The sequence below is a fragment of the Dermacentor andersoni genome, chromosome 9, assembly GCF_023375885.2.
Source record: "Dermacentor andersoni chromosome 9, qqDerAnde1_hic_scaffold, whole genome shotgun sequence".
Taxonomy (NCBI): Eukaryota; Metazoa; Arthropoda; class Arachnida; order Ixodida; family Ixodidae; genus Dermacentor; species Dermacentor andersoni.
Window position 1 is genome coordinate 48,493,320 of NC_092822.1, and position 14,973 is coordinate 48,508,292.

The window sequence follows — 14,973 nt, forward strand, 5'->3', positions numbered from 1 at the left end:
CATCTTATTAACTAGAATTGTGTTATCTGCCACAGGAATATTTTAAAAGTTTTGAAAGTGTTCGATGAAACACCCTGTGTATATAGCTCACGTGAACTCGTGTTTATAACTATGGAAAGAAAATTATGGGGCTTTACGTGCCGAAACCACTTTCTGATTATGAGGCACGCCGTAGTGGAGGACTCCGGAGATTTCAACCACCCGGGGATCTTCAACGTGCAACTAAATCTAAGTACACGGGTGTTGTCGCATTTCGCTTCCATCGAGATGGGGCCGCCGTGGCAGGGATTCGATCCCGCGTCCTCGTGCTCAGCAGCCCGACACCATAGCCACTGAGCAACCACGGCGGGTTATAACTATGGAAGCGAAGCACAGATTACGTAATAAGATCAACGTGAACTCTGTCCCTGTTCCAATGTATTTCGTTTATGGGAGCTGTTTCATATTTTACGGTCGTTTAATCACTGTCATTCAAATCCCTGTTGCTGAGCGGTGCTCGTTCTGTTCCAAGGCATTAGTCGTTTTCCCATAAAAGCGGCAGTTCCAGCACTTCGCGGTTTCTCGTTCTTATCCTTGCTTGCTTCCCGCGATAATAAATGAGTCATCGACTTAGTTAAAGTTCGTTCTTACGGCCGTCGTGGTTCACTCAATTTAATCTATAAAGCACATTGCTTGAGGAACTTGCGTACTTCTCCTCAAAACCACACTATCGACCATAAACTTTCTCCAGCATTGAAATGAGCTAGCGGTGAAGGTTTCCTCCATTTATTCCCTAGAAATTTAAGTTGCTCTTGTTTAGGGAGTTCATCGCTTCAAAAAAGAAAGAAAGCTACTGAGTGCGCTGACAAATGATATGCTGGTTCCTCGGGATGTGGTTGGAGGCTTTGTTGCGAGTGAATGGAGCAAACAGGTCGACGCTTCGTTGTCTCGTTCGTAGAGAATTATTATAGTAGAATGGGACTGAAAAAAAAACATGCTACTCTAACACCCCCTCGTCCCTTTTTTTCTTTTATCCTTTTGCAGGCGTATGGACTTGGTGTTTCGCTCTCGCAAAGTGCGTCTGACTTGCTCTCGCAAATAATAATTTAACGAAACGCAAATGCTTTATACAAGCCGGGAACTCGTTATGAAGTCACGTTACAAGATAATTTCATAACCGTGTCCCACGCACTTAAGGCGCGGGTGTACCTGCCATGCGCCAGTCATCAAGTTGGCACAATTGCCTGTAGTTACCCCGCAGACGAGTTAGCAGAAAACAGTACTCGTCATTGTCATGGCTGGTAGCTTAAGAACAATATTCAACAACAATGAACAACTGTAACAGAAAAAAGTGACCTTTCTTTCCCTACCGCAACATTTTCGCAGCGTGGTAAACTAGTCAATGAAATTTGAGCCAGCGGCAATTCTGTGAATTTCGCGTATACGTCTTCACTTCTTTAGCGCTGTAACCATGTTTTATAATTTCGGCACACAATTAGGCCAGTTTTCAGCAATACCTTGTCAGTGGTGTTCAGAAGATGGCCGCTATGACGTGCTCGCAGCTCTGATGGTGCTTCCGGTGCATTCTACCCGCAAAAGCAATGCCTTCAATATCTGTTTCTGTTACTCCAAGGAAATGGCCGCTAGGCTTTGGACTCGTGCATGCCTGTGCACAGCATCGGCACCTAGATTGTTATTGCAAGCTTTTTTGTTGCATGAAGTTTCTAGCTGAGTGCATTAGCATCATGTTTCAGTATTGTGTCCATGATACCGGTAATGCGGTGCAGGCATGCGCTTTCCGGAACCTGACGGTGGGTGTCACGGCAGCGCTTTTAAAGTAAAATGGGGTGCAGACGTACGTGAACTAAATAATAAGCCACCGAAAGGTAGAATTACAAGGCGCGCGTCGCATTTGACGCTTTTTTAAATTGAAGGTGTGCGTCTCTATACAACACCGGGGTTTGCCGTTGTTGGTCCGGTGTACGGTGTATCGCGGAGTAATATAGGCCAATCCTGGCAACTGTATAATCGAAGAGGGTTACTTGGTTGACCGATCCTGCACCAGTGCGTAATGTGACCCCGCAGTGATCTTATTCTGGAGTTTATTGCGAGCAGTACCTGAACGCAGTACAATTAATCCTGATAAATTTGATATTGCTAGCAAATTTCAGTCGCCCAGACATGAAAATTTGTACCTGCCTTTCTTGCCTCTTTCGCCTTGTTTGGCATCCGTGTCGATGATTTCACGTGTTAGGGTTTCCCACATGGCTGTAGCTCGGATAGGCAGTTAGTTCTATAAGTTCGAAATAAAATAGTGCGAGCATGACACGTGCCTCTGCATGACACTTTATCGATACTGTTTAAGAATGCTTCGTTTAGCTTAACATAGGTCTCAGTGAGTGCGCTGGATCTGTCGTAATCTTTGTCTTTTTTTTTTTTGGTAAAGTAGAACAGTCTCACGCTGTACCGAACAAGGTGAGAACTACGAGAGTAGCACTTGAGCCCAGATACGTACGCAAGCAGTGATGCTATATGCGCCTTTGGTACACGCCGGCCACGTGCGCATCCTGTTCTGTCCTAGATGCGTTCTGCGCATGCGCGCTGTGTGAACCGTGGTGTTCGCACGTACACAACGTGTATTGGTGTCCAATGAACAAAAAAAAGAAAGAAAGCACGCGGCCCTAAGACTCTGTTACATCAGTATCCTTTCACAGGGTAACACAATTCGTCTTCGGTTTTTCCTGTACGACAGGAAATGGAAGTTCAAGCACCTCCTGGAAATACCATCGCATACGTATATCAGCAGTGGTCCTTATGCTATCCGTCGTTCGGTATATACGACCGCAACCAGAAGCGAGTGCTGGACATAGTGGGACCGCTGTGCACTCAAAGCATACCTTGTAAATGCGATGTCGATTTCACGGTAAGTGAACTGCTTTTTGCATCTTGGCTTAAGTTGTGAACGGTGTAGCGTAAAAACGTGAACATTGCGTCGCAATAAAGTTCTGACGGGTACGGGGCATGAGCATGGGCATCGCATGAAATTACACGAAGGAAACATGAAAATAAAGACAGTCGTACACGTCGCATTTAGTTTTATAGCATTTAAGTAACAGCTTCACATTGGATCTCCATAACGCTCGATTTTGAGGCTTTTCTTGATCACCAAGCACCTCCTTACGATGAAGAGTTGCTGTTTTTGTTTGATATTGTCGAGAGAGAGAGAAAGAAAGTTAAGGGGGAAAGCAAGTAGCTGAACCAGATCACGATGTCCAGTTAGCTGCTTTGCACTGTGGAAGGGGAAAGGGGAGGATAAAAGACCAAGAGAAAAGGAAGACAACGTCAGAAAGAGCACAACACATGCGCGAAGTGAAAACACACCGAAGTGTTTGTAGTCGTTCGCCTGGGCAGTTTTTCGAAGGAAGTGCCCGATCTGCTGTGCTGACAATCTGTGAGGCCACTTGGATTTTCTATGCACGAAATGAGGCTAGCTCGAGGGGTTTTTCCTCTACTCACCCCGCAGGGGTGTCTCCGTAAGCAGGCGTTTGGTGAGTTGTGCCAACACGTACCCAAGCACATTGGGGTCGGACCCTCCTGCGCTTAACCGTGCGTGGCTTAGCCGTGTCCGCGAAAATGGGATCCTGGGGGTTGAGCGGATGCCAGAAGTTTCGACCTTTAAGGCCCCCTCGGCGGAGGCAACACGCCCCTTTAGCGTCGGCTTCATGAAAACGGACCCCCTGGATTGACCCACCCGGGGTAAATCGGTAGTTCCCTTTTTCTATCCTCCTCTCCAATTTTCTTCAGTCTTTCTCACTTGCCAGTTTTGTGGTCTCGTACTTTTTTATTTATTACTTACGATCTTCCAAGGAGCAAGGATTCACCTGGGGTGAGTAGCCAAACTAGGTTATGTAATATTTGGTTATTGTGGTAACGTAAAGCTACCTTTTGCAGGGCCTCTTTTACAGGTCCTGCAGCGTCCCCCTGTAGGGCTCTATGGTGGGTGGCTGGCGTTACTGCCGAAAAATACACTCTGACTTATGGCTAGTTCCTTACCTCCCTACCTGATCGCTCCCTAAAGAGGGGGCGCACTGATGAAGTCATCGAATTTTTTTGGTCGCCAAAAAGAAACCTTCCACCGATTTCATGTCATCCACTCTAAAAAAAAAAAAACAAGAAAGCAAGTACGAACAATCTCACGTTTGTCGTTTCGAAATCTTTAACTCAGGCACTTGGACCAGGCTAAAAAGCATCAAAGATAGCTAGCGGCGATCTCCTTTTGGAACAACGTGACAAAAAGCAACGCGAGAAACTGCATAACCTAATATCATTTGGACATGTCCCAGTGAGAATTACCCCGCACCGCACGATGAACAGCACCCGTGGTGTTGTTTCCGATGATGACTATGGAGCTTACAGAAGTTAAAATATTAAAAGGCTGGAGCAATCAAAGTATCATCAATGTTAAGGGAATTCTGCTAAGGCACGATGGAAAAGAGATTAATACAGAGCATCTAATACTTTGGTTCAAATGTGCTCCCTCAGAGTGTTGAGACAGGGTACGTGAATATCCAGGTCAGGCCATATGTATGTCCGTTTTAAATGCCAGGGATTTGGCCACAGCTCACAGAACTGCCGAGGCTCCCAAGCTTGTGCTAAATGCAGTGCTCGTAAGTACTCCTCTGAATCATATGAAAACTCTCTCCACTGCGTAAACTGTGATAGGGTGCATACCACGCACTTGCGGTCTTGCCCATCATGGGAAAAAGAAAAAGAAATTGTGACAATAAAAGTAAAAGAAAACATCTCATTCAAGGAAGCACGCAGGCGGGTGTCCTACCTGCCTAAAGTAAGTTTTTCCGAAGTGACGCGTCAGGAGGCAGCGCCACTGCGGCCTCCGGTGGCTGTCCGGCCCGTACACAGTGAGTCGTCCACCCATCCGCCATCCACTCCCTTGGCGGATGCAGCTAGCGCTGCTCCATCGTCTCAGACTTCCTGGTTGGCGACTTCCACTGTGTTGTCTCCCGACCGAGGCGACGCCTTCAAGCCAAACAGAACGCTCGAAAGAGCGGTGTCCCGCGCCTTGGAATAGATGTTGGACGCAACATTAATTCAGAACGGCGAGAATCTCTCGACTGCTCCAAAAAAGACAAACCTCGTACCATGGCGCCCAGAAGGGCTCTGTGAGTTTTTTTCTTAAACACACAGCACCTAAAACCGCATTCATCATCAATACACAAACATTACACAGGAATGTCAGAGGTCTCCTCCAAAACCTCGACTAGATTAAAGAACTCCTATATAAGTATAATCCAAAAGCGCTGTGTGTTCAAGAGACACATTTAAAGCCGCACGCAACGCTGTTTCCTCCGATAATATGCTATTTTTCGTAAAGACCGCGTTGGCACTGCGTGTTATCCGGTGGTGTCGCTATCATAGTCGACAGAGGAGTTGTTTGCCGGTACTTAAAACTTCGTACGCCCCTACAGGCAGTTGCTGTCCGAGGGGTGTTGTTTGACAAGCTAGTCACCATCAGCTCTGTATACATACCGCCTAATTACAAATTTACTAAAACCTTATTTCAAAACTACTTAGAACTGAGGTTAAACAGTGCAACTAAAACAAGGACACAAGGAAACAAATACCACAGACAAGCGCTGTTTAACCTCAGTTCTAAACATGAACCAACTAGCCCTCATCAAGATCTTACTAATTCAAAACTTCATACATGTACTTTCGGCGTTATATATAGTTGTCGGATATTTAAACACACATAACACTTTGTGGGGAGACTCTCGTTGCGACGCGAGAGGTTGCCTAATTGAAAACTGTCTTGTTTTCCTCGGGAGCATGTATACTCAATAAAAAAGAACCAACGTACCACATCGTGGCACGTAACACATTCTCCTCCATAGATTCTCCTCCATAGACCACTTCCCAGTTATGCTAAGCTTAACAAAACAAGATGGATGCTTGCCACACGCTCCCCGCTGGAAGGTTGGATCAGCTAAATGGGAATATTTCCGAGAGTTTACATATATAATTCGGTATGATATTGCCTCTTTTAATATGGACGATGCTGTGGCGTATATAACAGGCTTTATAATTGAGGCCGCCACGAAATACAACCGTCAAACTAACGGACTGTCGAATAAGCGTCATATCCTATGGTATCCCTCCACCCTTAATGAGTAGGCAAGGGGATAGCCTGGAAGATCAGGCGAATTTTTTAGGTGAACACTTTCCATATGTTTAGAGTGCATCGCACTATACGGAACCTTTCCTGAGGTTCAAAGAACGTGAAGAGAGGCAGTCCCTAAAGGGGCTGCCTCTCTTCACAAAAGTTCTTCGAGTGAGGCTTACAATCGCCCATTTAGCTTAGCTGAACTTGTTGATTTGTCTCACTTGTTGCAACAACTCGGCTCCAGGTGGCGATCGCATTATGTATTAAATGATAAGATACCTACATCCCGAAGCACTGAAAACGCTCCTATCTCTTTTCAATGCCATGTGGGCGGCTGGGCACATTCCGTCCTCGTGGAAAGAAGCCATAGTCATCCCGATACTTAAACAAGGCAAAGATCCATCCTTAGTCAGCAGCTACAGGCCAATAGCACTAGCAAGCTGCGTGCAAAGTGTATAAAAAATAATAAAACGGCGCCTAATCTCTTTCCTAGAAAATAGAAAAATCCTAGACTCCATCCAGTGTTATTTCCGAGAAGGTAGGTTAACAATAGACGATCTTGTTCTCATCTAGGGAAACATTGGATATGTGTTTATACATGAGCAGTTTTTACTTTCGGTATTTCTAGACTTAGAGAAAGCGTACGATACGATATGGCGCTTCGGGATTTGCGACATTCGTTTGCGGTGGGGGTCCACGGAAATATGTTAAACACAGTCGAAAGCTACTTGTGCAACCGCACGTTTCGTGTAAGAGTGGGCACTGCTTTATCTAGGACATTCACCTTGGAGACTGGCGTGCCGCAAGGGGGTGTGCTTAGTTGCACACTCTTTATTGTAGAAATGAACTCCCTGTATACAGTCATTCCACGAATCGTCTTTTATTCTTTGTATGTCGATAATGTGCACATAGATTTTAAATGATATAACATTGCGATCTGCGAGCGACACGTGCAGCTTGCATTAAACATTTTCTAAATGGGTGGATGTAAATGGGTTTAAAATAAATGCCCAGAAAAGTACCTGTGTACTGTTTTCAAACAAATGAGGCATTGTACCACTGCGAAAACTCACCATCAATGGAAAGGAACAATCTCTGAGCAGTGAACACAAATTTTGGGGAACAATTCTAGACTCTAAGCTTACCTTTACCCCCCAATTAAATTTCTGAAGACAAACTATCTGAAGACGATGAACATTTTAAAAATTCTGTCGCGCAAAACATGAGGTAGTGATCGAAAATGTCTCCTGAACTTGTACAAGAGCCCTGTACACTCTCGCGTTGACTATGGTGCCGTAATCTATCATTCTGCAACGTAAAGCGTGTTAAAAATCCTAGACTATGTGTTTCACATAGGTATCCGCCTAGCGACCGGAGCTATCAAGACAAGCCCTGTAAAAAGTCTCTATGTAGAATCAAACGAGTGGTTACTCCGACTACAGAGGTCATATTCAAACTTCGCACATTACCTGAAAGTAAACTCGAATCCTTAACATCGTTGTTACACAAATGTAAACGATGTGTCCTGTGCCACGCTCTTTAATAATCGGCCCACAACCAGAGATCCCTTCTCGCTGCGTGTTAGGAATCTCAGTGCAGAAATGTGTCCCACTTCTAGAACACCATCTAGTGCTTCCAGCCAAGCTGTCACCGCCGTGGCAGTGGCAGCTCGTGGAGTATGACGCGTCGCTTATTGAAGTCAGTAAGCGTGCTCCTGAGATGCATATTCGATTGCACTTGAGCTCCGGTCGAAATACTGCTGCCCGGAGTTTTACACCGATTCATCTCAGTCACAAGCCGGCGTTTCTTATGCTGCAGTCGGTCCGTCCTTTTCGGACTCTGCATTCTACATGCGCGAATGAGTATCCTTACGGCTCAAGTCTATGCACTGTTGTTGGCTGTGAAGCACATAAAACAATTAAAACTAGGGATGTCAATTATATTTGCCGACTCTCTAAGCGTTGTGAAAACCTTAATATCGCTAGAAAGCACAAAACTCATGTGATTATTGACTGTGCGCTATTTACGCATGCAATCAACGTGTCATAGTAGTCTGGGTGCCCGGGCACAGAGTCATCGAGGGTATTGTGCTCGCTGACGAAATCGCCACATCCACAGCAACAAAAGATTTCAACCCTTCCATAGCTCTCCCCGCCATAGATTTGGAACCTTTCATTTGGAAAAACGTTGAGACTATCGGCAAGGCTTGTGGGACACCCAAACCTCGAGTAATCTTCATTTAATTATGCCACAGTTAAGCAACGCCCCATCAATAATAAAATCAGGGATACCGGTGTCCTGTTCTGTCCACTGAGGATAAGGCACACATACGGTACACGCAACTTCTTGCTGGCTGGGAATGCTCCTCCGACATATGGTAGACGTGATGAAAGATTGACGGCCATCCCCGTCCTTGTGGAGTGTCGCGAAACAGAATGCGAGAGGAAAAGGCACTTTCCTTTGGCTTATCGACAGCATATCTCATTGCATCCACCGCAGTTTCTTGGCACGAACCCGTTATTCGACACAAAATCTGTTTTAACTTTTTTAAAGGACATTTTACATTGCACATTACCAGACCATATGTGAGGTATTACGGCCTCGTACCACAGGTTGCTGCTGCGTTCGTTACATCTAGCATAGCATGTGTCTACAGATCCTTGCATTCAAGGGCCCTGTTGAGGCATCAGCACTACATTGACCTACACACTCTATAATATCACCCCTGCATAACAAAACATTTCGGGTCATAGTTCACATCTCTGATAATTGTAATTGTTTTATTACGTATATAGTTTACCCAATTTATAGCGACTGATTTTAAGCCTATCTACAGCCATGCCGCATGCAGCATCCAAAGTACATTTCCCCATTTCATAATCAATTCATTGAAAACCCATCACCATGTGTGGCGCTCTATGGCCATATCTGGCCCTTGCACCATAAAACCCCATACATCATGCTTTTCCTCCACTCAATGGTGCCACCGCTACATTCACTAAATCCAATACATACACCGTGCTTTGAGCCGATCTAGTGTACTGGTTGCTTAACAGTACATGGATGGCGTCCATTAATGACACTAGCACGGATATGACTTGTCGATCTGCAACTGATGCCTCATCAGCAAGTGTAGTGCATGTCAAAGTAGTGGCATTACGCTGTGACTCATTGCCAATCTTCGAGTACTACAGAGCAGGCCATTCTTCCGAACAGTTGACCTTACGAGCTTCGGTCTCCAATGTGCCTTCAACTTCGGATGAGTGCGGCGCTGGAGACGTAGAAAGCATTGCGCATATAGACGACGGCTTCACAGCCGCCGTATTCTGCCTGGAAGACCGTCGGTGGCAATGTTGGCGACGCGGAAGAGTTTCTGTGGCTTCTTTCTGTGACAATCGTATCGTAATATGTTGGATTCCTGGCCACAGAGGCATCCAGGGGAATGTGCTTGCCGACGAACTGGGTACATCTACAGCAACAAAACCTCGCAACGCTCCCATACCTGTCACAGATATAGACCTGAAACCTTTCTTGGGAAGAAAACTGAGAAGCCATTGGCAACACCTTTGGGATGCTGAAACGTCTAACAAGCTTCACCTAATTAAAATTCAATTAGGCTCTTGGCCGTCAACAACGAAAGCACGTGCAGCCGATGTCCTCGTAACACGGTTGAGAAGAGGACACATTTACGGCACGCACTTTCCAAGGAGCTCGCGAAGATTCAAGGAATCGACCATACCATCTACGCAGATGACACCACCATCTGGTGCGTCGGCGGGAGCGACGGCCATGTTGAGGCCGCCATGCAGAGCGCCATGGATGCGACCGAGCGCTTCCTCCACCCCGCTGGGCTCAGATGTTCTCCAACCAAATCTGAACTACTCTACAATAAAAGACCCAGAGGCGATGGCCATCGTGATTAGAAACCGGCGTCCGAATGCGAAATACGACTTTTCACTGGTGACGGGTCCCCGGTGCCCAGAGTGGACTCGCTACGAATATTGGGAATGAATATCGAGTCTAACGGAGCCAATGGAACCGCACTTAGAAAGGTCACCGCCAAGACGAAGAGTGCTCTCGGTCTCATCCGGAGGATTGCCAACAGGCACCGGGGAATCAAGGAAGACAATGTGATCAGCTTTATACATGATTTTGTTCTCTGCCACCTTTCATACTAGGCGTTTATGCATAATTGGCATGTTGCAGAGAGGAACAAGCTCAATTCTCTCATCAGAAAATTCTTTAAGCTTGCCCTCGGCTTGCCTGTCAGCGCCCATACCGAAAACCTGCTCAAGCTCGGAGTCCACAACGCGCTCGAAGAAATAATCGAGGCACAACAGCGCTCACAGCTGCTCAGGCTATCCAGCACCCCGGTGGGCCGCAAGATACTCGACGAGATGGGCCTCAACCCTGTCGAGCAATGCCCCGACGCCATGCGCATTCCCAGCGACATCAGGCCTCAACTGCACATCCCGCCAATTCCCCGAATATGCACCCTGCAAACAACGTCGGCAGACGTCGGGCGAGGAGTACAGCTTTACTCGAGCATGTCCGCTACAAACACATTGAGGCAAGCTTCGTGGATGCCGCGGCGTATGTCCATCACGAGGCATTCGCTGTCTCCATCATCGACTCCAATTCCAGGCTCACTTGCTGCGCTACCGTACGCACTTCGAGGCCCGTGGTGGCCGAACAGGTTGCAATCACGCTGGTTGTTGTTGATGGTCGCAGTGAGGCAATATATAGCGATTCAAAGGCAGCCATTAAGGCCCACCAAACCGGGGTGGTCTCCCCTCAGGCCCTCCGCATTCTCCGAAGCGCCAAAAGCATATCTCCACATTCTATCTCTTTGTTTGCCGCTCACTTGGGGTCGACTGAGGGCTCTCCTAACCCTAACGAGGGTGCGCATGAGGCCGTGCGAGGACTCACTGACCGCGCCGCCTCCACAGTCCCCCTGCCCCGCGAGGAACCCTTGCTTACGTTCCATCAGGTTACCTCACACTACTACCTGTCAAGACGGGCATTCCCCCTCCCGCACCCCGCCTTATGCAGGGCGCGGGCGGTGACCCTTCGACTTTTACAAGCCCGTGCGTATCCTAACCTTGCGTTTCTTCATGCAATATAACCTGAAAGGTATTCCAGTGCGGACTGCCCTGGCTGTGGACTAACGGCAACATTGGACCATGTGTTGTGGGAGTGCGAAGCTATCGGCTCTTTCTTCAGCGAGGATAGGTGGGTTGCGCTCTTGGGCAGCACCGAACTCAACCACCAAACCCTGGCCGTCCAGAGTGCGCGCGATCGCGCCGTCAAGTTTGGCTTGGCGTTCCCTACGTGGGACTAGCCGGGTGGCGCGGGGTCTCCCCTGCGTCTTCTCTGGACCTGTTAAAGTTATTTCACTCACTCACTCACGCACAACTAGTTGTTGACTGGCGATGAACCTCCGATGTGTGCTAAATGTAGCGAGAGATTGACCATCATCTAAGTCTTATTCTAGAGCCGGGAAGCAGACGCTGAAAGGAAAAAAGCTTTCCTCTTGCACACACACACAACCTTTACCACTTCAACCGGCAATGTTTTTTGGCAATGAACCACTATTCAACATGAAATCAATACTATATATTTTCAACCAAGTCCGTTTGCTGCGTGCTATCAGCCCCAAAAATTTCGCAACGCGGCTTCTCTCGTGAAGCCGCCGTTGCGATGATAGCGTTTTGTATAGCGCACGCCTCCAGGCCCTTGCTCTCAAAGGACCCTGATGTGGCAGTACGGCTACTGACAACAACACATTTTAGTACATCACCTCTTCGTAGCGTATATTTTATTTTTGACCAACATGTCACTGGACACCTTGTGCATCACTGTAATAATTTCACCTAAACGTATAATTTACGCATTCTACAGCGAATGTTTCTCGGCCTCTATACTGCGGTGCTCGTATGCACTCTGACAATGAGCACAACATCGACTACATTAAACCATTTTCTGGCGCTCTTTGGCCTTCCCTGGTTCTTGGGCCTAAAACTCCATTAATAATAATCATCATCATCATCATCATTATTATCATTAAGTTTCTGTGACGTCAGATTTCGCCTGATCATTTTCTTTGAGGACATTCGATGTTGCAAAAGGGTAATTTCTCAATGGAGCCGATATTTGCTTGTTCCTAGTGTCCCTCAAAGGTCATTAGCGACGTAGACAGCAACTGTGCGTCCCGCGAACGTCCTCCGGTAGTTTTGGTATTCGATTCACGCGGCTGTTGAATCTGCACTGCCATCGGGGAAATCGAATATTGTCGCACACACATTTAGTTAGTAGCGATATGATCACAGTATGATGTGCGAGTGTCTGGTTATATCTGTGTTTCTTTGATGGAGACAAGTTTATCTGTCGACGGTCGGAACAAATGTTACACACTTTTCAAAACTTCCCAATGTCTCGTAGGTCTACTCAACCAACGGCCACGCAATTGGAAATATTAGCAAGCACTGGAGCGGGTTAGTGAAGGAGTTGTTCACGGATGCCGACACCTTCGGCGTCAGTTTTCCGTTGGACATGGATGTGCATTTGAAGGCCGCTCTCATCGCCGCCACAATGCTCATAGTAAGTGGCATATCTCAATACATGCCTGCACGCAAGAGCAAAAACACTTATGTGCATCCGCGCCGCGATGTCGGCGCATTTATTTTACAAAGTGGGTTATCCTTGGACATTGATGTTTGTCTATGTAGCGTAGCGTTAGCCTTTTACCGTTACAGATGCCGTAAATTTCCTCCCAAGTGCCCCTACGCTCAAACAAATACGCACATACAGTTGGTGCGAGGATGAAAGAACAATTATGCTTTGCTAAAATACTTTATTGGAAACTCGTATTCTGCGTATACTGCGTTGTAGACGGATACACGATACCAGGCTACTTTACTTTTTCTCTTTAAGCTTGCTATCGCGTTTTTTAATTTACTTAATTTACTTGTACATGCTGCAACTGCTTCGATAACTCTTATCGCAGGAGTGGCGTAAAAAATTGCAAAAATACATTTTTTCACAAGGACGAGGTCAGCAGTTGTAAGTAGCTGCTACGAATTTATTAATTGGTCAAAACATAAAAAAGATATAATATTTTACTTGGTTTCCAGCGTGCTACTTCCGCAAATTGGAAGAGGGAAATCGGTTAACTGTCTGAAAACGATAAGAATTTCTCGCTCGTTACTGAAGCCAGCATTATAACAAAAACTTCACTCTGCGCATCAAGAGCGGAGACCTTTTCTCAAACTTCTGATCAGTAACAAGCAAACTGCGAGAACTGGTGACTTCATGTTTGCGTGCGCACGCTTGAATCCAGTCCTTAGTTCCATGTTATTCAGTGATGCCACTTGGAGTCATTCATACACCGATTTTAAATTTCAGGACTACATGTTCTTCGAAGAAGCATACAATCGAAGCGATGACAGAGGACCCGGAGTATGAACTGATTCCGCCGACTGCGTAGAGCGAAATGGCTTCGTCAGCCATTGCACTCGATGCAGTGGCTTGAGTTCTCAATACTCGACTCGACCGAGTGCTACCCTTCAAATCAGACTCGATTCCACTTATAGTTAGTACGATGTAATTCGGGGCAAGCCTTAAAATTGTTTTTCTCATATGCGCGCTGATGTTGCATTCCTTCACTTGCAGTATGCCTGACGGAACCCAATCTATTTCCTCACGCAAGCCGTTTATCATAGCAAAGGTGCTGTGAGTGCGGCATAGCCTTCCGACCACCGCATTGTTTTGCTCTATCACGGCCCCTTCTGAGGTGGCCTAACTTCTAAACCACCGCCTTGCCGACACGTACTACGCGTGGCGGCACGCAGAAGCTCGCGCTCACGCGCCTGACGCATGCGCAGATGGTGTAGCACAGGTCACACGCATTGAATCGAGCCATGTGGACAGACATAGCCTTCTAGATAACTTCTGTACCTGCCGGATGATCGGCGAACCAATGGGAAGCAGCCGTCGTTTGAACTATGGCGGTGGCGCCACTTGCGAAGGGTGGTCTCGAGCACACTTTTACGTTTTCGGTGCTCGCTGCTGACAAAAAGACAAGCATGTGCATCAGTAGTAAAAAGGAAGTCGCATACTTCTGCTTGCCGAATTATGAGCGAAGCTATAGTGAAGCAATAGAAAGCACCGACTGCTAGAACTTCAACCCGCCGTGGTTGCTCAGTGGCTATGGTGCTGGGCTGCTGAGCACGAGGTCGCGGGATCGAATCCCGGCCACGGCGGCAGCATTTCAATGGGGGCGAAATGCGAAAAAACACCCGCGTACTTAGATTTAGGTACACGTTAAAGAACCCCAGGTGGTCAAAATTTCCGGAGTCCTCCACTACGGCGTGCCTCATAATCAGAAAGTGGTTTTGGCACGTAAAACCCCATAATTAAATTTTTTTACTGCTAGAACTTCACGAGACGTTCATTTGAGGGATCGCCAGCCATTTGTGCGCAGGCGCGAGTAAGAGCAAGCGCGAGAGAGAAAATCTCGGGGGCTTTTGTTTCTTGAATACATGACTCTACCTAGGCACTACGGAGGAGGTTACTCAGAGCTTGTTGCAGGCGCTTGTCTCTATGCATGCCGGCATTGCGGAGTGCGGTCGAGTTTGCTTACGCTCGGACGCTGGCTGCCCGCGCGGTAAAATATCACCTATTTTACCGAGCCGGCGACCGCTGTGTCAGACAGACTGTCTCGCACCTGTGGCGCTCGGCCTAAGCCAGTCGTGGCGGATCATAGCTTTCTCGCGCCTTACGGCAATGTACTTTGTAAATAACATCACAGATGT

The 14,973-nt window shown here is 47.0% G+C and overlaps 1 protein-coding gene across 1 annotated transcript in view; it reads left to right on the top strand.

The window, feature by feature from the left end:
• Window positions 1–13,799, top strand: part of LOC129383949 (phospholipid scramblase 2-like) — a 31,183-nt gene extending 17,384 nt beyond the window's left edge. Inside the window, exons 6-8 of the mRNA XM_055068990.1 lie at window positions 2,732–2,902; window positions 12,602–12,760; window positions 13,565–13,799. Of these exons, the coding sequence (XP_054924965.1) occupies window positions 2,732–2,902; window positions 12,602–12,760; window positions 13,565–13,624 (390 nt within the window). The 3' untranslated portion in view covers window positions 13,625–13,799. The remainder of the gene's footprint in view (window positions 1–2,731; window positions 2,903–12,601; window positions 12,761–13,564) is intronic.
• Window positions 13,800–14,973: the final 1,174 nt, after the last annotated feature.